The sequence below is a fragment of the Podarcis bocagei genome (assembly GCF_964188305.1).
Source record: "Podarcis bocagei genome assembly, chromosome: 9".
NCBI classification, from domain to species: domain Eukaryota; kingdom Metazoa; phylum Chordata; class Lepidosauria; order Squamata; family Lacertidae; genus Podarcis; species Podarcis bocagei.
The window spans coordinates 3689627-3715195 of record NC_138134.1 but is presented as its reverse complement, the minus strand read 5'-3'; the positions used below and the strand labels follow the sequence as shown (position 1 = coordinate 3715195).

Below are 25569 nucleotides of genomic sequence, written 5' to 3'. Positions count from 1 at the left end.
AGCCTGCCATTGAATGCGGGAGTCTCTGCCCGAGTTTGCAGCAGGGGCCGCCGTGACGCGACAGGAAGCTGCTGCCGACGAAGCTCCCTCGCCCTGAAATGCCTGCCAGGATTTTGCCTTGAGGAGGAGAGCCGGCGAGGAGCCGCCCTGCCGGGAAGGGCCGCCCAGGTCTGGTATTCAGGGCAGCTCCAGCCTCGACTGGGCAGGACGTTTGCCCAGCAGGAAGCCGCCTGGGTCTCGGAGGGGCGTTTGGGGTGGCACCTGGAAGCCCGCCGCTGCCCGCCACAGATGCACTGCCGGGCAAATGCCAGGGGCGGGCTGCGCGTTGCCCTGGCATGCCGCTCAGGTGCCGAGGAAAGAAAGCTTCCTTCGCCTGGGCGCTGGTATTAAAATGCTCACAAGCGATGCACAAAACAGCCCAGCCAGGCTCTGCCAACATAAAGTCTGAACAAATGTGACCGGGAAGTGGAAGAGTCGTGGAGAGCTGCTGTTCAGGCGCAGGAGCAGAGGCGAGGAAAAGAGGTGCCCGCCCGCCTTACCTGCTGGCTGGACTTCATGCAGCCTCAAGCTATGCATGTTTACCGGGCAGTGAGACTTGCTGTTGTTGTTGTTTAGTCCTTTAGTCGTATTTGACTCTTCGTGACCCCCTGGACCAGAGCAGGCCAGGCACTCCTGTCTTCCACTGCCTCCCGCAGTTTGGTCAGACTCAGGTTTGTGGCTTCGAGAACACTGTCCCACCATCTCATCCTCTGTCGTCCCCTTCTCCTTGTGCCCTCCATCTTTCCCAACATCAGGGTCTTTTCCAGGGAGTCTTCTCTTCTCATGAGGTGGCCAAAGTCTTGGAGCCTCAGCTTCAGGATCTATCCTTCGAGTGAGCACTCAGGGCTGATTTCCTTCAGAATGGAGAGGTTGGATCTTCTTGCAGTCCATGGGACTCTCAAGAGTCTTCTCCAGCACCAGAATTCAAAAGCATCAGTTCTTTGGCGATCAGCCTTCTTTATGGTCCAGCTCTCACTTCCATACATCACGACTGGGAAAACCAGAGCTTTAGCTATATGGACCTTTGTTGGCAAGGTGATGTCTCTGCTTTTTAAGTTGTTGTCTAGGTTTGCCATCGCCTTTCTCCCAAGAAGCAGGCGTCTTTTAATTTCATGACTGCTGCCATCATCTGCAGTGATCATGGAGCCCAAGAAAGTAAAATATCTCGCTGCCTCCATTTCTTCCCCTTCTATTTGCCAGGAGGTGATCTTAATTCCGGCTTGGGATTCATCCAGCCCAGCCTTTCGCATGATTAATTCTGCATATAAGTTAAATAAGCAGGGAGACAATATACAGCCTTGCCGTACTCCTTTCCCAATTTTGAACCAAACAGTTGTTCCATATCCAGTTCTAACTGTAGCTTCTTGTCCCACATAGAGATTTCTCAGGAGACAGATGAGGTGATCAGGCACTCCCATTTCTTTAAGAACTTGCCATAGTTTGCTGTGGTTGACACAGTCAAAGGCTTTTGCATAGTCAATGAAGCAAAAGCAGATGTCTTTCTGGAACTCTCTAGCTTTCTCCATAATCCAGCACATGTTTGCAATTTGGTCTCTGGTTCCTCTGCCCCTTCGAAATCCACCTTGCACTTCTGGGAGTTGTCGGTCCACATACTGCTTGAGCCTGCCTTGCAAAATTTTAAGCATAACCTTGCTAGCGTGTGAAATGAGTGCAATTGTGCGGTAGTTGGAGCATTCTTTGGCACTGCCCTTCTTTGGGATTGGGATGTAGACTGATCTTCTCCAATCCTCTGGCCACTACTGAGTTTTCCAAACTTGCTGGCATATTGAGTGTAGCACCTTAACAGCATCATCGTTTAAAATTTTAAATAGTTCAGCTGGAATATCATCACTTCCACTGGCCTTGTTATTAGCAGTGCTTTCTAAGGCCCATTTGACTTCACTCTCCAGAATGTCTGGCTCAAGGTCAGCAACCACACTACATGGGGTATACGAGACATCCATTTCTTTCTGGTATAGTTCCTCAGAGTATTCTTGCCACCTCTTCTTGATGTCTTCTGCTTCTGTTAGGTCCTTTCCACTTTTGTCTTTTATTATGGCAATCTTTGTACGAAATGTTCCTTTCATATCTCCAATTTTCTTGAACAGATCTCTGGTTTTTCCCATTCTATTGTTTTCCTCTATTTCTTTGCATTGCTCGTTTAAGAAGGCCTTCTTGTCTCTCCTTGCTATATTTTGGAAATCTGCATTCAATTTCCTGTATCTTTCACTATCTCCCTCGCATTTTGCTTGCCTTCTCTCCCCCGCTATTTGTAAGGCCTCGTTGGACAGCCACTTTGCTTTCTTGCATTTCCTTTTCATTGGGATGGTTTTAGTTGCTGCCTCCTGTATAATGTTACGAGCCTCCATCCATAGTTCTTCAGGCACTCTGTCCACCAAATCTAAATCCTTAAACCTGTTCCTCACTTCCACTGCGTATTCATAAGGGATTTGACTTAGATTGTATCTTACCGGCCCAGTGGTTTTTCCTACTTTCTTCAGTTTAAGCTTGAATTTTGCTATAAGAAGCTGATGATCTGAGCCATAGTCAGCTCCAGGTCTTGTTTTTGCTGACTGTATAGAGCTTCTCCATCTTTGGCTGCAGAGAATATAATCAATCTGATTTCGATGCTGCCCATCTGGTGATGTCCATGTGTAGAGTCCTCTCTTGTGTTGTTGGAAAAGAGTGTTTGTGATGACCAGCTTGTTCTCTTGGCAGAACTCTATTAGCCTTTGCCCTGCTTCGTTCTGAACTCCAAGGCCAAACTTGCCAGTTGTTCCTTTTATCTCTTGACTCCCTACTTTAGCATTTCAATCCCCTATAATGAGAAGAACATCCTTCTTTGGTGTCATTTCTATAAGGTGTTGTAAGTCTTCATAGAATTGGTCAATTTCAGTTTCTTCAGCACCAGTGGTTGGTGCATAAACTTGGATTACTGTGATGTTAAAAGGTCTGCCTTGGATTCTTATCGAGATAATTCTATCATTTTTGAGATTGCATCCCAGTACAGCTTTTGCCACTCTTTTGTTGACTATGAGGACCACTCCATTTCTTTTAGGGGATTCTTGCCCATAGTAGTAGATAAGATGGTCATCTGAACTGAATTCGCCCATTCCCGTCCATTTTAGTTCACTGATGCCCAGGATGTCAATATTTATTCTTGCCATCTCATTTTTTACCAGATCCAACTTGCCAAGGTTCATTGTTCTTACATTCCAGGTTCCTATGCAATATTTTTCTTTACAGCATTGGACTTTTCTTTCGCTTCCAGGCATATCCGCAACTGAGCGTCCTTTCGGCTTTGGCCCAGCCGCTTCATCAGCTCTGAATCTACTTGTACTTGTCCTCCACTCTTCCTCAGTAGCATGTTGGACGCCTTCCGACCTGACGGGCTCATCTTCCAGCGTCATAACTTTTATATGCCTGTTGTCTTTGTCCATGGAGTTTTCTTGGCAGGGATACTGGAGTGGCTTGCCGGTTCCTGCTCCAGGTGGATCACGTTTGGTCAAAACTCTCCACTATGACCTGTCCATCTTGGGTGGCCCTGCACGGCATGGCTCATAGCTTCTCTGAGTTATTCAAGCCCCTTCGCCACGGCAAGGCAGTGATCCATGAAGGGGGTGAGACTTGCTAGGTGCAGTGAAACAAATGTTCAGCTAAGTCTGCAGAGAACTGAAGGATGAGACAACTTGCCTCCCTTCTCTAGCATCCCCACCCCACCCCTGTCCCATCACTCACAATGTACAGGCGCATTTTCAGCTGTCATGCAAACTCGTTTGCCAATTTCAGTTTTTAAACATCTTGGGATCTCGGGCAGAGACCCTGTGGGCAGAGTTAGAAACTCAGGTATACAGTCATACCTTGGGTTACAGACGCTTCAGGTTGTGCATTTTCGGGTTACGGACGCGCCAAAATCCAGAAGTACCGGAACGGGTTACTTCCGGATTTTGGCGCATGCACAGAAGCACTAAATCGCGCTTTGCACATGCACAGAAGCGCCGAATTGCAACCCGCGTGTGCGCAGACGCAGCACTGCGGGTTGCAAACATGCCTCCTGCATGTATCACGTTTGCAACCCAAGCGTCCACTGTATAAGCTCAGTGCCAAATTAAAGCAAAAACCTTAAACCTTAAAGCAAGGTTGCAGTTGCCAAAATGGAATGTTGCCATTTTTGGGCAAGGTTGCTCTCCCCCCCCCCCCATGATGGACTGAGTAGGGTGGTTCAGATGACAACCTTGAGCTGCGTTAAGAGCGTTGAGAACTGCAAGAAGAAAAGTCACTTGATCCAGGGACAGTCCACATATCTATTGGCTTATTCCTGCTTCACAGGAGGAGACCTGAAGGCAAATGTCCACCTTCCTCCTGAAATGTTAACCATGCGCTATACGCTAGTTGAGGTGTGCTGCCGCACACTCACTGACTTCCCTGCATGGGAAAACAGGAGACTCCTCTTTTGAAACAGTGCCTGTCATCTGCACTTCTTAGAAGCGATTGTCCTTAAAATAGATACTTTAAAATTAATTGGGAATATCCTTTTAGTTGAGTAAAAGACTCTTCAGATGCATCTAACCGTTTCGCTGATTAAATATTGCCGCCCTTGTTGCTACTCATTGACGCAGGACTGGTTCCACAGCATGTCGTAGGCATGCTGCTCCTTCCAATTTGCGGCAGCATCCCCTTGGCCTCCCCATCTTCCAGAAGCATGGTGCACTATGCTTTGGCAATGTACTTACGTGACTTACGCTGCAATATTATTACTTCCAGGCTCACCGGGATTGTTTCTGTCCTCCCTTATTGCAACTTGCATGGATGATAGGAAGAAGGCCTGGCTCTCGAACATCTGCTCACATCTGTTTAATTTATTTCCTTGTAAGTGCTGAAAATGTCACCCTTTGGTGCAGTCTCTCTGCATTGTACCTAATGCCACGATCCCACAGGATCAATGCTGGGAAGGGAAAGAATTTGATATGGCTGTTAATCTCTCTCTAAGCATTTGTCAGAGGCATGCACAAGTGCTCTGTTATGTTTGCATATGGACAGCATTTTGTAAAATAGGAAACCATTTAAAATTTTGGATTAAGAAATTGTTTTATAAGTAATTTAAAAATGCCATTTTGCATGTAGTAAATCTATTATAAAACATTACTTCATTGACGCCAGTGTGCTGTATACACAAAACTCTGCTTCCTGAGATGTATGTCTTTTTTATTTTATTTTAGGCAATTAAGGCATATCCTAGCATGGATGCTGTTGCGAGCCACAGCTGTCACCTTCTTCAGCAGCTACATGAGCAACGCATTCAAGGCCTTCTCTGTGACTGCATGTTGGTGGTCAAAGGTGTTTGTTTCAAAGCACATAAAAATGTGTTAGCTGCTTTCAGCCAGTACTTCAGGTATGTTAATGAAAACACTTCAGTGAAAGCAATTAACAGTGCAGTTTAGGCCACAAAGTTTGGCATGTATAGAATTGTGTTCCAGAAATATATAGGAGTGTTATTTTTCTTATAAAGTAGTTGTGCTGATACACACAGGTCTAGGAAAGAAGTGAAAAGTGTAGACATGGGAATTGGGGCAGACATCAATGTCTGGCACATGTGGTGTCACTGGTTAATAAACATGGAGATGTTTCACAATCCCAATGAGGCTTGTGATAGCCCCACACACTTTTGACACACTCCTCTGTGTGTGAGAACTGAGGATGGATGGATGGATGGATGGATTGACTGATAATTATATTGACTAGATTCTGAAAATACTTACAGCCAACTTAAATAAAATATGGGGGGGGCAGGTAAACCCTGCCCCACATAATCAGTCACATGATGTGGCACACACACCATTTGAATGGCAATGCCCACCAACTGGGGGGGCAGCCCCCTCAAATATTTTATTAGGAGGCAAAGACCCCTCCAGCCCCTAGGAGTTGGCTCCTACAGCATCCAGAATGTTTGTGTGTTGTAGCCTAAATTACTATATTATTCATATATTTTTGCTATGAGGACTGGCCGTTTTAAATACGTGTATGCATTTTAAAGAGTTGTGCTTTTTCTCTCCTAGGACCCTGTTCCAAAATTCCTCAGGTCAGAAGAATGATGTGTTGTACTTGGATATTAAAAATGTCGGCGGCATTGGCCAGATCTTGGACTACATGTATACATCTCATCTTGAACTCAATCAGGACAATGTGCAAACGTTATTGGGTATTGCACAGTGTCTGCAGGTGCAGAATGTTTTGAACATGTGCCGCACCTTTTTGAAAAGCCCCACGGGCGTCGAGCAGCCAGCCGGTGTGCCTTCCAGCAGTGCCTTCTCCTTGCAAAACGCTTTGGCTGAAGATACAAATGGGGAGAGTTATGGCGCTAGTTTACTGCATGGAGGTTCATCGACTGTGGAGCCGTGTAAAGTCCTGGATAACTATAACCCACATGGGCCGCAGCCTGTTTCACCTCACGTCTCATCTGGTGATGGAAACAAAGAGAAACAGGGTTCCGTGGAGGCTAATTGCACAGATCTCTCACTTAAACAGCCAAATTGTCATTACAAACTCCGTAACTTTTATAGCAAACAGTTCTACAAGCAAACCGCTTGTCCCAGCAACAAGAGATCACCAGAGCCATCTTTTGATTTCAGTTCCTCCGCAGAACAAAGCACTGCCAAAAATGCACCTTCCTGCACTATTGGTCATTCTGAATGTGTTTTGGAATCACCTGATCACTTACCAGCAAACTTTCTGGTTCAGCCCTTAAATGAGAGCCCCGAGGATCAGGAATCGGAAGGCGCGTCTTTACAGCCAGTCAAAGAGATGAGGCTTAAAAAGGCCATACATCTTAAAAAACTGAGTTTCCTAAGGTCTCAAAAGTCTCCCGAACAATCTTCTGTGCTTAAAATTTCTGATGGAGAGTTTGCAAGGGAAAGTGAGGTGGAAAGCCAAAGTAGCACAAAAAGGGCAAATGCTGATGCTCTTGAAGGAAAAGAAGTTAAACGTCTAGTGAATTCAGAATGCCTGGAGGAAAATGTTGAACTTGAGGCATCTCAGGAAGCTTCTGAGGCAGGTGGCCAGTTACAGACTTTCCTGCCAGAGAGGCAGTATCCTTGTTCATTGTGTGGGAAAGCTTTTAAACACCCGAGCAATCTGGAGCTGCACATAAGGTCTCATACAGGTACAGTCATTGAACATTTCTAGGCTAATTATTAATTACAAAACCAAAAGGCAGATAGAATCTAGTCTTCGCAGTTGAAAGGGCACAGGGCACCTGCTACTCCGGTAAGGCCAGCCCATCAAATGCGCTTTCTGTGGAAAAGCAGACTATATATTTAATCTTTGCCATATAGTTATGTATGTCCCTTATAAAAGCAATGTGATGGCTAGTCTGTGTCTGATATTTATGCTTATTAACACCTGCAAAAGAAAACTATTGCAAAGGAAAAGATAGCAGTTTGTAAAAAAAATGCTGCTTCCTATATTTTCCTTTTCCCATTCTGCCAGTGTAATCTGACTCTGTCACTTTTACAGTGAGGCTAAAATGCTTATGGAATCAGATCATCCCACCAGATGGGGGGCTGTTTTTAGGATCAGGGTGGCTTGCATGCAAATCCCAGCTTCCCAGGGGACTTGGAAGGCTGCTGAAGATTATAGTTCTGTGCCCACTTAGTTGTAAGTCCCATTAAATGCAGTAGGAGTTACTTCTGAGTAAACATGTACTGGGTCATGTTGTAAGTCATCTCTCCTCCTGTCACACCTTACTCAAACAACAGTATTGAGCTTCCTTAGGGGGTCTTTCAGAAGTAAGATAGGAATACCAGCCATTACCTAAATAATGGTGAGGCACTATTTGTAAGGTACATAATATTTTAAAGATGGTATGCTCAAGCTAGGATAAGCACTCAGAGAGGGCCTGTTGATTTCAAAAGAAAAGTGAAGCCTGTGCTTATTTTCTCCCCTCAAGGTGAGTGGAATTTAAAGCTGGTTAGCTTTGTGTCCAGCGCATATGAAATTGTTTAGGGCTTTCAAACAATTAAGTAATGTTTAGTTGGTTAGAAGGTGACTGCTAAAGCAATCCAGTAAAATAATTTATCTGCATTACCCTTCTGGAAGTGGGAGCAACAAACCACGATCCTTGACTAAGCATTACATCCAAGCCAGTGATCGTAGTTTATCTGCAAACCTTGGTTGGTAAGCCAACAGCAAACCTTGGCTTCATATTCTAGTTTGCTTGGAGTGAAATAAATCACAGTCCCTGGTTTGGATATAGAACACTAAGCCAAGGATTTTGGTTTGCAAAGAAGTACCCAAAGCCATTTGCACACTCCTGGGTAACTATTAATTATGGCTTACCATGATGCGCAAATATTTTAAAAAATGCATACATTTTGTGTTGTGTCATTTCTTTTTTTTTAAAAAAAAGTAAAGTGAACCAGAAATCCCTGATTATTGTTTGGCTGAGAAAGGCCAGAATTCAGACCTGTCAGTTGATCAAAGAGTTAAAAAGCAAAATGACTACTTGGTGTATGTGGAAGGAAATGGCTGTAAAATGACTTCAAGATGCTTCCTTCATTCTAACTTATTGTGGAAGCTTGAAGCTCCTGTGCGCACACACAAAGCTCTCCTGTTCAGAAGAGATTTCCAATCGCATCTATTAAGGAGACACTATTCTGTGATGTGTGTCAGCCTGAGGCAAACCACCTTCATCATTATTATTTTATTTTTGATTTTCACTTTTATACATGTCAATAATTTTACATCTTAACATGCAGAAATAATTAGTACTGTTGAGCAAAAAATCAACAAGCCATTAATTGGGAAGCAGCTCTAGAGCTGTTCTTCAAGCTTTTGTGAAAATTCTGTGCTCAGGCGTTTATGCATTATAGTTAAGCAAAGTAGCTTACTGTAAAATACAGCTTGCTGGCAACTGTTCCGAATTTTGTTTATATGCCAGTTTCAAACTTCTGTACAGCAGAAAACATTATTGCTTCTTCTTTTAGGTGAGAAGCCATTTGAATGTAACGTTTGTGGCAAATGTTTTTCACAGGTAGGTGTTTGAGTCTCCTTTTGTTGACATGCCACTCACCAAGTCCACGGTCACTCACTCACATTGCAATATGTGTAGTCCTGTAGGAACTGTGGAGAAGAATGTTTTCCATCTCTTTAATATTTTTTAAAAATCAACGCTTTTCTGTTCCCCATCCCCATCCTCCTTGAGCTTAATGCTGAGATGTTTTTGAGAGCATTAGTCATCCAAGATATTCAGGTCTGAAAAACATTAGGTCCATGAAATCCAGCTCCAGCTAATTTCTCAGTCCTAAATATGATCCTTTTATTATTTTTGTGTTTCAAACCCCAAAGCTCTGAGCAGAATTCAGATTGGATCATACGATTGGACTTGGGGCTCTGAGAGATGGTACAATGATGCCACTGTCCCCTTGCTCTAGAGTTGACCCTTCCCCTATAGCAAAGGAGGTAGACAAGTCCCAGCAAGGGGCTTTTCATGCAGGTAAGAGATTGAGAAACCTCTTCTCGCCCATAACTTCAGATAAAAGCACAATAATGCTCTGGTGTAAGGGAGGAGCCAGGGAGCTTTCCCCTCTGGTGTACACACAATACATGTTGCTACCTCTTTTGGCTCAAGAAAATTGCCAGCCTCTAGTCTTTGGATTAGGGACGCGGGTGGCGCTGTGGTGTAAGCCACTGAGCCTCTTGGGCTTGCCCATCGGAAGGTCAGCGGTTCAAATCCCCGTGACGGGGTGAGCTCCCGTTGTTCGGTCTCTGCTCCTGCCAACCTAGCAGTTTGAAAGCACATCAAAGTGCAAGTAGATAAATAGGTACCACTCTGGCAGGAAGGTAAACAGCGTTTCCGTGTGCTGCTCTGGTTTGCCAGAAGTGGCTTAGTCATGCTGGCCACATGAAAAACTGTCTGTGGACAAACACCGGCTCCCTCGGCCAGTAAAGCGAGATAAGTGCCGCAACCCCAGAGTCGTTCACGACTGGACTTGACTGTCAGGGGTCCTTTACCTTTACGTCTTTGGATCATCAACCTGGTGCCTGCGGATGGCACGGTGTCTGCAAAAGCCTTCATTGGTGCCCCAGGGAAGGGGGTCCAGACTCTGAGCTTTACTTTTTTTTTAAAAAAAGTAAGTCTCTAGTCCTCCTAGAAAGTAAATTCTGAAACAAAACATGTAGATTAGGGTTGCCATATTTCAAAAAGTAAAAACCAGGACACCCCGAAAGTTGTTGAGGAAAGTTTTCGGGAAAGCCCCAGAATTGTTGAGCTTTTTAAAGACAAACCCCAAAGTTTGCAAAAATGCAAAAAAATATATATACCAACCACAATTTTTAGATTGATTTGCCTAAGATCCAGGACAAAGTGCCACCTTTCGGAAATTCCCCCGGACATCAATTCTGCCTTTGAAATCCCATTAATGTCTGGGAAAATCCAAATATATGGCAGCCCTAGTGTAGGTACCCTTCTAAGTGATTTCTGTGAAATATACCAGTCTGGCTGCTCCTGCCTGCCAGCGTTTTTGTCCAATGACTAAAGGCAGAGCGGTGATTGATGTGTGAGTTGGTTTGGCACCAGGCAGTAGGAATCCCTGGGTTCCTAAGCTGCTCTTGTTCCCCTTCCATTCATTGAACTTGTCCATTTTCCAAGGATGGGAATCTCCGTAGTTTTCCTTCCTCCTTCCTTCCTTCCTTTCTAGCAACCACAACGAATATTTCTGTGGCTTAAGATACGGTAGTTCCTAGCAGTTATTTCCTGCAAATACTCCTACACAAGAGGTGCGGGTGGGTGTTAAATATTTCTCCTCCATAAAGGCAAATGTGAAAACTTTGCACAGAAACTTAGGCATGTCTCCTGCCATGCAGGAGTTAAAGAGCAGGCACACATTTAGGATTTACAGTATACTTGAGCTACAGCTGCCTACATGTCTACTCAGAAGTAAGTCTTTGTGATTAATGGGGCTTGCTCCCAGATAAAAAAGGGAACAGGATGGCAGGCCTTGGCTTAGGGTTGACAGTGAGGAGGGAGGGAAGACTTCTTGTGCCTTTAATAGCTGTATGGAATATTCAACAGGTTCAGCAATTTCTTGTATGGAAACAGAATTATGGGCAAAGCTTCCGCATGACTGTTCTGTTTCTGTGTTATGCCCCCTTGGCAGCCACTTTGTGACTGGGGAGGCCCTAGCAGTCTCTCAAAATTCAACATGCGCCTGCTGGACCAAACGTTTGGCGATCCCCAGTGTAGTCTAAATAGCAGCACTGATCCTACTACTAGCAGAAGACTTTGTTTTTGAAGTGTCATAGTTCAGTAAAGTGCGATCCTCATTTCCAGTCGTAAACTTTTACCAATATCACCTATTTGGTTAGTTCAGCTGCTAAAAGTGTTTCTTCTCTTTGTAGGCAGGTAATCTTCAAACGCATTTACGGCGGCACTCGGGTGAAAAACCTTACATCTGTGAAATCTGTGGGAAAAGGTTTGCCTTTCGTTTTTGTTTTTTAAAATGTGTATTTATTTTTTGTGTTACAAAATTGTGCACGCATAAATCATAAAACGTGGCCGAAAACAGGTCTTTAGAGGGGGATAAAAGGCTAAACATATTATTTTACAGGACGGTACATAATAATGAGGTAGTTACAGTAAACCAGTTCAATGAATTCTTCAATAAATCAACTTGGAAAATATAGAATACTAGGAATGAGCTCATGAGTATTGCCACACTGAGCTGTCGATTTATGTTAAGAAGTTCTAAACCATATTGCAATATATATTGCAGGTATTTCTCATCCGTATATTGTTTTATTTGTATATCTAATAAAATTTTGCCATATAGTGTAAATATAATCTTTTTTTCCTCTCCCCTTGTGATTTTTGTGAAAACTCTTCCATTACAGCTGTTTGCCAGACTATATTCCATGCCAATGATAAAACAATAAATATTCATTAATTGTAAGGTTTTCCAGCTACTACCGTTCTAGCTGCTGTTAATAGATGTGTTATTAATTCTTTACTTCTTAATTGGTCCATATTATTCATATATATATATATAATAGTCTCAGAGTTATTATTTATTCTTATTATTATTTATTAAACTTGTATACCGTCCTATACCCACAGGTCTAAGGGCAGTCCAGTGGGATTGCCTGAGCTATAACCTGAGAGATCTCTTTTAAAACTTCCATTCAAAATTGTTCTATTTGTGGACATGTGGTAAAAAGTTTTTATAACTGTGGAGCTCATAAATTACTATTATGATACAGTACAGGGATGCATTCGGGTGGCCTGTTCCCAGGCTGCCAAACTGTGCAACACTTGTCTGCCTTTAATGGCAGCTTCCTCATTGTCTTAAACCTTTTCAAATGGATGTGGTGGTTGTTGGGAAACTGCCAGGGAGATATAGTCCATCATGGCCCAAGCCGGCTGCCGGACGTCCATCGATCTCCCGTAGACAGGCAGATCCAGCAGTTAGCGACACGAAGCCGTTCTGGAAATAGATTGCCACATTCCAGGCTTGTGCACAATGTTTATCAGCAGAAACACAGACAGAAAGCTGCACCGCAGAAGAGCATAACTTACAGACTTTATTTAGCGTTGAACAGAACAAAAGAAAACATGACCGTTCTGTGTCAGCATCTCTGGCCAACTGAAATCGAAAGGAAACAGCAAGCATAAACATCCTGTGAACAGGACATGCGCAGACTCTGTGACTCCCAAAGCCTGCTCCCTTTTAAGGTGGAACGGAAATATCCCAACATCCTCCCCCTTTCCGTGTAACCTGTAGTACCTGTGGTTCAACCCAATTGCAACCTTTGTACATAAACTTTAAGTTGTTCTTTGTTAACAACCTTAGACAACAGATCAGCAGGAATTTCATTTCCTGCCATGTAGGACACCTGAATCAGTCCTTTCTGAATACACTCTCTTGCACGATGTAGCTTAATCTGCAAGTACTTGGTTCTTTGCTTGCAACTCTCGGAGTTCAGCAAAGCCAAACACGATCTATTGTCTTGATACACTTGTACAGGACATTTCACAGACACCCTGATGTCCTTAAACAGTTGCATCAACCATTCACAATCCATGAGTGAAAATGACAGAGCATTGAGTTCTGCTTCACAGGAACTTAGGCTCACTGTTGTCTGCTTCTTGCACAACCAGTCAAACAGGCAGTGGTTGTACATGTAGCATACTCCAGAAGTGCTTGTACCATCCGTGGTGTCACTTCCAAAACTTGCATCTGCAAAGATTTCAAGACCTCCAGTCTTCTGACTGGTGAACCTCAGCCTGTAGTGCATAGTCCCTTTCAAATAGCGGGCTATGCGCTTCAGAGTTTTCCAATCCTGAACCGTAGGATTGTTGGCATGTCTGCTAAGCAGATTACAGCTTACAGCTATGTCAGGTCTTGAACATCTGGCAATGAAATTCAGCTTGCCTAGAATACATCTGTACAGCGTTGTGTCAGAAAACGCTTCAGCAGTACTGTCTACCTGGTAACCTGTCACCATCGGTGTGTCTGCTGGGTTTGCATCAACCAAATTCAACCTGGTTAATACATCAGCAATTTTCTGTGTTTGGTGTACCAGAAAATTACCTGCTTGGTCCCTCTCCACCTGCAGAGAAAGATAGTTGGATACCTCACCAAGATCCTTCATGTCAAAGTGCTCCTTCAGTTGAGCTAGGGTGCTTTGGTAAAAAGCCCGATTCTTCCAAAACATCAGAAGATCATCAACAAAACATAAACAATACAGTTTGTTTTGCCCCTCCTCCTTGACAAACACACATGGATCAGCTTTGCCCTGGTGAAAACCTAGAGAAAGCAATGTCTCAGTGAGTTTTGTGTTCCAACACCTGGCACTCTGCTTGAGACCATATAAGGATTTCCGCAGTTTACAGACCATTCCCTTCTGTATCTCCATCCCATCAGGTGGAAGCATGTACAGCTCCTCGTTCAAAACCCCGTACAAAAAAGCTGTATTAATGTCATGATGGGAAACATGCAGTTTCTCCTCCGCAGCGACTTTGAGCATCAGCCGAATGCTCTCATATTTGACTGTGGGAGAGTAGGTCTCGTGGTAATCCTGTCCTGGTACCTGTGAAAAACCTCTGGCAACCAATCTGGCTTTGTGTCTGACTACCTTGCCATTCTGGTCTGTCTTGGCCTTGAAGACCCATTTGCTGCCAACCAGTCTCATTCCTGAGACTACCGGTACCAGTTCCCAAGTTTGGTTCCTGTTCAAGGAATCAACTTCAGCCTTCATGGCATTAAGCCAAGGCTCAGCATCTTTAGAGGTTAACTCTTGAACCTCTTTGAAGCTTGAAGGTTCCCATACCTTCTCTGAGCTACTAAGAACAGCAGTTGCTGTCTTAGCAAACTCATCAGCATACCGCTTTGGAGGTCTGCCCTTGGTCGCCCTTTCAGACCTACGTACTAGACGCAAGTCTTCTGGACTCATCTCCTTCTTAGGAGAAAAATGACCAATGGTGAACAGTGGTTCTTCCAGTTCATTGTCAGACGCATCAGATGGTCTGACTGAGGCCTTTGCGCTCTTGTAGTCTGCTGTGTCATCACTGTCACTGACACCAGCAGCGCCGCCCACTGAACTGGAATCCGAACTCTGGCCATCATCATCATCATCATCATCCTCATCAGCAGCAGCAGCAGCTTTCTCATCTTTAGCTGCTTGCTTGACATCACCTTCCTCCTCCTCTGGGTAACTCTGGAAAATTCCCACATTTTCCCCCCACTTAGGATTGTACTCAACACTCCTTGTGAACTTAATGGACTTAGAGTTAGTCATCCATACCCTGTATGCACCTTTTTCGTACCCCATGAACAAACCATGTGCCCCACGCTTCCCAAGCTTGTTGGTATGTTGTGTGCGTACCCACATGTCAGAACCAAAGATTCTCATGTGCTTGATGTTGGGCTTTTTGCCAAACATCTTCTCATAGGGGGTACAGCCAATGGGTGATGACAATCTGCGATTAACGGTATAAACCAAATTCCCCAGAGCCTCCCCCCAAAACTTATCAGGGAGATTGGCATCATGCAACAAGGTTTTGATTCCTTGCAGCAATGTCTGATTTGCTCTCTCCGCAAGCCCATTCATCCATGGCGATCTGGGCGTTGACATGTCATGCTGGATTCCCTTCTCAGTCAGGAAAGCCTCAAACTGCTGAGAAGTAAACTCCCCGCCCCGATCAGTAAACAAACAGGCAATACGTTTACCTTGCACATTCTCCAACCAAGCACAGAATGCCTTAAACTTCGGAAATGCTTGCGATTTCTGTTCGAGCAAAAACACATGAATGTACCTGGAAAAAGAATCAATCAGAATCATGAAGTACCTTGCTCCTCCTAAAGAGGGCGCAAGTGGCCCAACCAGGTCCGCATGCACTAGCTGGTAGGGTTTGGAAGCCTGCCTGCTAGACTCCTTGCCTTTTGGAGCAACCTTCACCTTGTTCTCTGCACAAGATACACATTTCATGTGAAACTTACAGGGTTTGATGTTCAAACCCTCAACCACCTCTGGCATCTTGGCCAGTGCCTTCCAAGAGAGGTGACAAAACCTTCGATGCGCATCGTGAATGCAACCTGCATGAAGAACTTTGTTAGTTTGTGCAACACAACAAGAATCAGCATTAGATACAACAGCAGTGTCGTCATAAGTTATATGGAACAAACCATCCATAAACTTTGCATGCAAATAGTCCTCTTTGCCTTTACTGATGACACAGACGCTCCTCTTGAAGGAAATCTGAAAACCACGCCCAGTGAGCTGCGGGACACTCAGCAAATTGCTTGTAGCGCCTGGAACATAAAGTACACCGCTGATGGTTGTGTGCAAACTTGCAAGTTTCACAGTCCCTTCTCCTGCAATTTGCAACGTCCTTCCATCAGCCAGGTGGATCTCACCTTCTTGAGGTGTGAAGGAGATAAACAGGTGCCGATCCTTCGAGATGTGGCGGGTCGCACCTGAATCAACAATAAATCTGCCTTTGGCTGTTGGAGCAGTCTTTACAGCAAGCAAACCCTTGTTTTCCATCAGTGTGGGCTTTTGCAGCTTGCCCCCCTGCTCCTGGCCTGCAGACGTGCCTTTAGCCTTTGGTGAAGCTGTGCCAGCAAGCAAAACCTTGTTTTCCACTGGCGTGGGCTTTTGCAGCTTGCCCCCCTGCTTCTGGTCAGCAGACGTGCCTTTAGCCTTTGGTGAAGCAGTGCCAGCAAACATCGCTTTGTTTTTCCCTGGCGCGGGCTCTTCACCCTCCCTCTGCTTCGGGCCATCTGCAGACGTCTGCGTATGTTTACTTTTGCCTTTCCGGCCTCTGCAAAGGCGATGACCTTGGTTCTCACGAGAACCAGAGCTCTCAGCTGCCGACTCCTTGGCTCCCCCTGGAGGCTGGAATGCTGCCTGGGATGACGTGACTGTCAGCTCCCCCTGCAGCTTGCAACCGGTGCCCTCAGCATCCCTGCATTCGCTCGCATTCTGGGAAACAGCCAGGACCTCCGATGCAGTCAAACTCTGGGCTGGGATGACTAGCTTGTGAGCAGCTTTCAAAGCATTCCACATCCCACGTGCAGTGGTGTTGCCAGCAAGCGTCTTAATTTCCTCAAGAGATACGGATAAGACTATTACGTCTATCGCCTTCGAATCATCGGCTTTCCATCTCTCTGTCAGAGGAACCGGGGGGGGGGGGCTCAGATACGGCATGCCACACCCTAAACTGACGCAGCAAAGATTCACACCATTTTGCCCAGGTTTCATAATTCTGCCCATGTAACTTAGGGCAGTCAGCATTTGCCTCAGAAGCTTGGAAAAACTCCATTTCAGCTTTTCCTTTGAGCCGTGAGTCTTTTCGCCTTCAAAGACTCCTTATCTTGGCAGCCATTAATCACGAAGCCTCTTTGGCGCAGCTCCCAGGCCAATTAAGCCTTGCCGGAGTTCAAAGACTCCTTCCGAGGTAAAACAGAAAAGCGTCCCTTTCTTTCGCTTTTCCCACAACATACCTCTCAAACGCAGTCTGTTGCAGCATTTACTCTCCTGTAGGTGCTGTGAATCTGGGCCCATAACCTTGTTGTTGGGAAACTGCCAGGGAGATATAGTCCATCATGGCCCAAGCCAGCTGCCGGACGTCCATCGATCTCCCGTAGACAGGCAGATCCAGCAGTTAGCGACACGAAGCCGTTCTGGAAATAGATTGCCACATTCCAGGCTTGTGCACAATGTTTATCAGCAGAAACACAGACAGAAAGCTGCACCGCAGAAGAGCATAACTTACAGACTTTATTTAGCGTTGAACAGAACAAAAGAAAACATGACCGTTCTGTGTCAGCATCTCTGGCCAACTGAAATCGAAAGGAAACAGCAAGCATAAACATCCTGTGAACAGGACATGTGCAGACTCTGTGACTCCCAAAGCCTGCTCCCTTTTAAGGTGGAACGGAAATATCCCAACAGTGGTTTCAAACCACAATTGCACAACAGGGTTGAATTGTGGTTTTTGATCCTGGTTTGGGAGGGAACTGCTCAGAAATGGGTTTGAGGACATCAGGAGGTCTTTTGTTGAGGTCGGAGTGGGAGTTGAGAAAAAGAAGTTATTGAGCTCATTGGCAGTTTTGATTCCTCCAAACACTTTGGGAATGTGATGTCTGAATATGGCTACTATTACATTCCTGCAGTAAGTGCTCTAGAATTTGTTGAACCTAAATACATACATGGAGGTTGGGGTTCTGCATCTCTTTTTCTTCTTTTTCATTTTTAACAATAGTCATACCTCGGGTTGAATGTGCTTCATGATGAGCACGTTCGAGTTGCGCTCCATGGCAACCCAGAAGTAACGGAGCACATTACTTCTGGGTTTCGCTGCTTGCACAGATGCTCAAAATGATGTCATGCGCAGAAGCAGCGGAAAGTGACGCGCGCGCGCGCAGATGGGCCGTCGCTAGTTACGTTTGCTTCTAGATGCGAACGGGGCTCCGGAACGGAGGTACCACTGTACCCTTAAAAACCTACAGTATTGTTATTGCTTCATTCCGTTTAGCAAGACTGTATGTGAACTTCTGAGTGAGTTGAAATATTATGCAGCTTAAATGATTGGCTAGAGAAATAGCATTCCACAGTAGCACTGTTTTAACATTTATATCTGCAGGAGATTTCTGGCAGCATCTGACATGAGATGGTGCTTTATATTTCACAACTGCATCTGTCCAGCACTTTTAGCTTTGATTATAATCGAGGGCTGAGCATAGCAGCTTCCACTGTGACACATAGCTCCAATTCGGTCAACTTTGAGTGAGACAAACCACTGGTGTGCTCACAGCACTGAAGGAATGTGATTGTTTGAACCATCGCCTCCTGGTGGGAATTGCAGGCGTGGCCCTTTTCATTTGTGGCATCATGAGGGCCAGAAAAGGACAGACCATGTGGAGGTGCTAAATCGATGCTGCACTGCAATTCCTCCTAGGAAGCCTGACATACTTGTGCAGATGATTGCCTCAACACTTTCAGTTTTAGAATAAGAAGCACAGCTGTGAAAAGGCGTACAGTGGTACCTCGGGTTAAGAACTTAATTCATTCTGGAGGTCCATTCTTAACCTGAAACTGTTCTTAGCCTGAGATACCACTTTAGCTAATGGAGCCTCCCGCTGCTGCCACGCGATTTCTGTTCTCATCCTGAAGCAAAGTTCTTAACCCGAGGTACTATTTCTGGGTTAGCGGAGTCTGTAACCTGAAGCGTCTGTAACCTGAGGTACCACTGTATAAGGTTTATAACCAAACTGAAGGGACCTTTTAAATTCCTGTTCCAGGTTTGCTGCATCCGGAGATGTCCAACGCCACATCATTATTCACACTGGAGAAAAGCCACACTTGTGCGATATTTGTGGTCGAGGTGAGTTGGAGCATATCCTCCAGATGTAATCGTTGGGGATGGGCCACAGCTCAACAGCGGAACATCTGCTTTGCATGCAGATTGTGCCTGATTCAGTTACTGGCTTTTCCAGGTGGGTGCTGGGAAAGTTTCCTCCCTGGAGCCTGGAGAGCCACTTCTAACCTGTGTAGATAAGGCATGAGCTAGATGGAAGAATGGTCTGTCTCAGTGCAAGGCAGCTTCCAGTGTTCCTGGTCTGTGGATAGACCTCATTCACAAGCCCTCTAGAGGCAACCACTGATCAATGTACGTCAGAATGATGCACCATCACACATGCAGCTCCAAACCTAGATGTGACTCGGAAATATCATTAAACATGTCACTAAAAGGGCAGAACGGGGCAGGGTGCACAGAGGTCTGGATGACAAAATTGTTGTCAGCTATATACCATGTGGCATAGGTTCCCCTACTTGGTGTGTCTCTCCTCAGCCCAAGCAAACCCCACCCATAACTGGAATCATAGTCCTGCTAGCCTGCAGCAGTTTTCAATCTTGTGCCATGACTAGTAGGAGCAGACCTGTCAGTCCAAGGGGCTGGTGACATCCCATATGTCCGAGAGCTGCATCGGCGTAATGGAGCCATTTTGTGGCTTGCACCCTGTGAGCAACCGTCCTGTGTTTCTGTCCTTCTAGGATTTAGTAACTTCAGCAATTTAAAGGAACACAAGAAGAACCATAGAGTTGAGAAGGTGTTCACCTGCGATGAATGTGGAAAATCATTTAACATGCCCAGAAAGTTAGTAAAGCACAGGATCAGACACACAGGAGAGAAACCGTACAGCTGCTCTACTTGTGGTAAGTCTGTGCTTCAATTTATATATAGGAATATCATTTATTTGTGTAGCCAAAAAATAAAATGCATAAAACAGAGCAAAATACATTACACAGTTAAAATAATCATTAAACCAAGCATTCTGTCCGATAAGTTTGCTCCCCTGAAAAATGTAATTTATCACCCCCACAAATTGCCACTTTAAAGATAAAACAAGCCACCTTTTCCAAAGTGTAGTGGGACATGCCCAATTTGAAGAAAAAAAAATAAATGGTTGCAAGTGCTTCTTTCCTGCTCTTGTGGGTTTTCTGAGCACGGAAATAACGATGACTGAATTCAGCAGTTCCCCTCCCCGATTCATAAGACTTTGCTTTGGCAATGTTTTGTTCTCGTGGAATTTGCCACCTATGATAGCCTCTTCGCTTTGGCTTAAACAATAAAAATAATTCCATCCCCAATAGGGCTGCATGCAAGCTTAGCTGCCTTCTGGCGCAAGGGCTTCTGCATTGGAAGACAGGTGAGTTTAGTGTTGTACAACAGAGGACTCCAACCAAACTGTGGTTATTGGAAACTCATTGTGCAACACTGAGTTGTGCACAAAGCTACCAGTAGCTTGCTTACACATTCTCTTGTGCAACAGCATTCCACACACAACATTTCACCAGCGGAATAAATTTACCACATTCTCTATACAGAAGCTACTGCCATTTAACCAATACAGTAGCTATTGGTTAGAGTGATTGCTCAGAAAGATGAATCTCCTTAGCAGGCATGCGTCTACAGGCCATTGAACTCTGGAATGATCCTAGAAGTGTAGTCAGCTTGCCTGGAGCACAAATATCCAGGAAAAGGATAGGATACGTGTCTGCGGTTGCAGCAGTGACGGTAGGGTCAGTTAGAACCCACACACCAGTATTGTAGGTGTTACGCACTTTCAAGCGGGAAGTATTATTGATCCTGGTGAACTCTTCACATCTGTATTGTTATACTGAGGAAGGAAGGTTTTCAATATGTATTTTGTATTCTTATTTTGTATTTTTCAGTTGTGAACCACCCTGGGGTCTCCAGATGAAGGGTGGTATACAAATTTCCATCATCATATTCCTGAATGACTTTAACTTAGTGCTGTGTTGAATACATCCCACAGTTATCTAATAGTAATATCTGTTACTGAAAGATATACAATACATTATTTCAACTAAGGAATAATTCATGGGCAAAATAATTAATGCTCCACCACGTGTAAAATTGATGGACAGCGCAGCGTTAATAAAAAAAAGCAGGTTGCTATAACCTATTGCGTATGCCATCAGTTGGACACATTTAACAGCACATGGGACCTAGGTGACAGCAAACGCCAATAAATACAAACGATGTATTTTAGATATGATAATTATTCATTTGTAACACATGCACAAGACAACGGATACCTGTTGGGAGATACCATTTCCAAATAACCTTTCTTGTTTTACAGGAAAATGCTTTGTGGGGTCTGGCGACTTACGGTGACATATCCGGACTCACACTGGGGAAAAACCGTATAACTGTGAGACCTGCAATAAAGGCTTCAGTCGCTCTGCTGTCCTGCGTCGGCACAAAAAAATCCATTGCAAAGTTGGCAACAGTGGTCCAAATACACTGGATGACTTTTCCCAGACAGTAGAAATATCTGAACTTGAGAAGCCCCAGAGCTCAGACTCATTTGCCCAAGAAATATCCGTAACTTTATTGCCAGTGTCAGTGAAGTTTCCCATCCACCCAAACGGAAATTCGACCACTGAATTTGACAGCCCTGGGGCAACATTCTGCAAGGCGCGACCCACCGCGCAACAGAATGAGTGTGCGAACCAACAGAAATTGAGCTTGGATCCTGTTAAACTCTGCAAATCTCAGCAAAGACCTAATCGGACATGCTATTATAAAGGTGTGGATCTACCCCCTGAGGAGGAACCTCTGCAATCTGAAGGCAATTCCATGACTCAGACTTCCATGACTACACTGGGCAGCGGTTGCAGCAGTGAGCTGAGTAGTCGTGCGTCTTCTGCTGAATACAGAAACAGTGAAGGACCATTTTTCTCCAGTGTGACCCTCTGGGGTTTGGCCATGAAGACGCTACAGAATGAAAGTGAGCTGGACCAGTGACAAGTTCACCTTATAGTTTGCCGTCTTAATAAATGAATGAAAACAAGCATTTGTACCGTGCACTGAACTATTCAAAGTGCTTCCTGTACAGTGCTTTATAATCCTCACAACAGCCATATAATATAAGGTCAATCCCATTATCCTTCTTGGAGTTCCTTCATGGAGTTGACCTGGGACAGCTCAGTCCGTAGAGCAGGGGTCAGCAAACTTTTTCAGCAGGGGGCCGGTCCACTGTCCCTCAGACCTTGTGGGGGGGCTGGACTGTATGGGGGGAGGGGAAATGATGCAAGAGCGCCACGAGCCCCGGTGGCTGCTTACCTGTGTCTTACGAACGGCAGGAGCTGGCAGCGGCGGCGGAGGGATGATGGTCGGCGCACAAAAGGACTCTGGAGAGGGGCTGCTTAAAATGGCGCCCGCTCGAGTGCTGCTGCTGCTGCTGCTGCTGCTGCTGCTGCTGGCACCAACAAAGCCCAGCCCCCTTCCTCCTCTAGGCAGGGCGGGGAGAAGCCAGGAGGAGGGAGGGAGGAGGTGCTGCTGCCGTCATGTGAGGGAAAGGGAAAGAACGCGCACGCTGGTGATCCACACAGCGATTCCCGGGCTGTCCGCAGGCTGGATCCAGAAGGCAATTGGACCTGATCCAGCCTGCGGGCCTTAGTTTGCCTTCCCATTCCGTAGAGCATGAGACTCTTAATCTCAGGGTTGTGGGTTCGATCTCTGCGTTGGGCAAAAAGATCCCTTAATTGCAGGGGGTTGGACTACATGACGCTCAGGTTCCCTTCCAACTCTACAATTCTATAAACTATCGAGTCTGAAGTTCAACAAGTGCTGCTGAAGTGTAATTGTACCTTCAGCAGAGACTGGCAACCATGTTCATTTTGGTCACTGAAAAATATTTATAATACCTAGATCTGCCTGTCAGTGACTCAGTGACTACCAAGCCTCCCATGTTTCCATGTGGTTGTGGGGATGTGATCATGTTGGGTTCCCACATGGGCATAAACTAGGAAGGGCTGCCTCTCAGTGGCTGAAGACGTCATATGGCAAGCTTTTAAATGGGGAAAGTGGTTACGGGTTGTCTGAGTAAGCAGCCAAAATATTTCTTCAGCCATTTTCTTTTCTTTTCCAGGATACTATTGATTTTCTATTCTGCTTCTCAAGAAACATGAGGCAAAATAGATTTCCCTTCACAAAGCCAGAATTTTATTATTATTTTTTTAAATCACACCAGTATTGTTGATTATCACATTGTTACTGGCACAGCACTGATAGATCCATTTCATTAGCTAACCTGCTGATGAAACACAACTAGCCCATGTAGGTGTCCTTTGCCGTGTTTTAATTTCTACCATAAGATGTGCTGGGTCTTATGCGCCATAAAAACAGTGCCACCTTCTTTCCAAGCCCATTTCTGCCTCCAGTTACCATACACGGGAACCTGCCATGGTTAGAACTTAAGCCTCGCCCAGGAGTGCTCTTCCGATCAAGTCCAACATTGTGTTCCCACTGTGGTGAGCTGGATGCTCACAAGAAGCCCAAACGCAAGATATCAATGCGTGTGAGGTCTCTACATGCCCTGGGCCCACTGTTATTCAACATCTTTATCAATTACTTGGATGAAGGAATTGAGGGGATGCTCATCCAATTTGCAGATGGCACCAAACAGCGATGGGTAGCTGGTGCCGCAGAAGACAGAATCGGGATTCAATATGACCATAACTTTTATATGCCTGTTGTCTTTGTCCATGGAGTTTTCTTGGCAGGGATACTGGCTTGCCGGTTCCTCCTCCAGGTGGATCACGTTTGGTCAAAACTCTCCACTATGACCTGTTCATCTTGGGTGCCCTGCTCGGCATAGTTCATAGCTTCTCAGAGTTATTCAAGCCCCTTCGCCACGGCAAGGCAGTGATCCATGATCAAACCTAGACAGCATCTTAAAAAGTAGAGACATCACCTTGCCAACAAAGGTCCGTATAGTAAAAGCTATGGTTTTCCCAGTAGTGATGTATGGAAGTGAAAGCTGGACCATAAAGACCATAAAGAAGGCTGATCGCCGAAGAATTGATGCTTTTGAATTATGGTGCTGGAGGAGACTCTTGAGATTCCCATGGACTGCAAGAAGATCAAACCAATCATTCTGAAGGAAATCAGCCCTGAGTGCTCACTGGGAGGACAGATCCTGAAGCTGAGGCTCCAATACTTTGGCCACCTCATGAGAAGAGAAGACTCCCTGGAAAAGACCCTGATGTTGGGAAAGATGGAGGGCACAAGGAGAAGGGGACGACAGAGGACGAGATGGTTGGACAGTGTTCTCGAAGCTACCAGCATGAGTTTGACCAAACTGTGGGAGGCAGTGGAAGACAGAAGTGCCTGGCGTGTTCAGGTCCATGGGGTCATGAAGAGTCGGACATGACTAAATGACTAAACAACAACAACATGATCATAGCAGATTGGAGAACTGGGCCCAAACGTAACAAAAAGAATTTCCATAGAGACAAATGTAAGGTTCTGTACTTAACACTTAGGCAGGAAGAATCAGAGGCACAAATATAAGATTGGGAACACCTGGCTTGCCAGTAGTATATGTGAAAAGGATCTAGGGGTCTTTGTAGACCACAATTTGAACAGGAGTCAACAGTGGGATGCAGCAGCAAAAAAGAAGAAGAGCCTGTTCTAGGCTGCATCAGCACAAGTATAGTCTCCAGATCCAGGTGCTGACCTTGGTCAGACCACACCTGGAGCCCTGTGTCCAGTTCTGGGCACCACAATCTAAGAAGGATGTTGACAAGCTGGAACATGTGCAGAAGAGGGCAACCAAGATGATCCGGGGTCTGGAAACCAAGGCTTACGAGGAGCCTTGAAGGAGCTGGTTATGTTTAGCCTGGAAAAGAGGAGACTGAGAGGACATAAGACAGCCATCTTCAAATACCTCAAGGGCTGTCACAAGGAAGAGGAAGCAAGCTTGCTTTCTCCTGCTGCATCAGGGGATAGAGCCTGAGCCAATGGCTTCAAGTTGCAAGGAAGGTGATTCCAACTAAACAACCTGAAGAACTTTCTGATGGCAGGAGCTGTTGGATGGTGGAAGAGGCTCCCTCCAGAGTTGTTGGGCCCTCCTTCCAGGGAGGTTTTTAGGCAGAGCTTGCATGCCCATCTGTCATGGATGCTTGAGTCGAGATCCCTGCATTGCAGGGCTTGGACTACATGACCCTTGGAGTATCTTCCAACTACATGATTCTAGGATTCGGAGGGCTCTTCCCAGTCTTATGGTGCCCTGTTGCCAGTTCTAAAGCTAGCAGCTGATTCCCGGCCCCGTGTTGGCATTAAAAGGAGCAAGGCCCAAGTTGTCCGAAGTGGAGGAGGAAGAGGCAAAGCGCCCCACCAGCCTCGTGCGGGGCTTTGTCCCACTTTGGGGCTGCAGGCAAATCGCTCCCCTTCTCTGCACCCAGTGTCTCGGGGCGGGGGGGGGGCGCGCGCAGCCCTCGCCCTCGCCGCTCCGGCGGAGGGAGGACGAGGCATCCGAGCAGCTCCGGGCTGGAGCCTGGCCCGGGGTCGGGAGGGTCGGCCCCGCAGGCGGCTTCCCGCTTCCCTTTGTCTAGCTGCGGCGCTTCTTTTCTCCTGGGGCAGCCTTAGGGGCCTCTCCTTGTTAACAGGGTGGGGGATTTTCGCAGTAGTAAGCCCCCCACCCCACCCCACCCCGGGGT

The 25569-nt window shown here is 45.7% G+C and overlaps 1 protein-coding gene across 1 annotated transcript; it reads left to right on the top strand.

The window, feature by feature from the left end:
* The first annotated feature begins 146 nt into the window (after window positions 1-146).
* ZBTB49 (zinc finger and BTB domain containing 49) lies at window positions 147-21931 on the top strand. Its single transcript, XM_081207762.1, has 8 exons — window positions 147-522; window positions 5259-5431; window positions 6096-7198; window positions 9021-9067; window positions 11434-11507; window positions 18837-18919; window positions 19591-19752; window positions 21204-21931. Exons 2-8 carry the CDS (start codon window positions 5280-5282, stop codon window positions 21236-21238), a joined length of 1656 nt encoding a protein of 551 aa, XP_081063888.1. The 5' UTR covers window positions 147-522; window positions 5259-5279; the 3' UTR covers window positions 21239-21931.
* Window positions 21932-25569: the final 3638 nt, after the last annotated feature.

What these genes read in the sequence shown, in the direction of transcription:
- ZBTB49 (XM_081207762.1), top strand. Translation starts at nt 5,280, where the DNA reads ATGGATGCTGTTGCGAGCCACAGCTGTCACCTTCTTCAGCAGCTACAT. An exon ending in GCTTTCAGCCAGTACTTCAG is followed by an intron (nt 5,432 to 6,095) that starts GTATGTTAATGA and finishes TTTCTCTCCTAG; the next exon opens with GACCCTGTTCCAAAATTCCT. An exon ending in GTACAGCTGCTCTACTTGTG is followed by an intron (nt 19,753 to 21,203) that starts GTAAGTCTGTGC and finishes CTTGTTTTACAG; the next exon opens with GAAAATGCTTTGTGGGGTCT.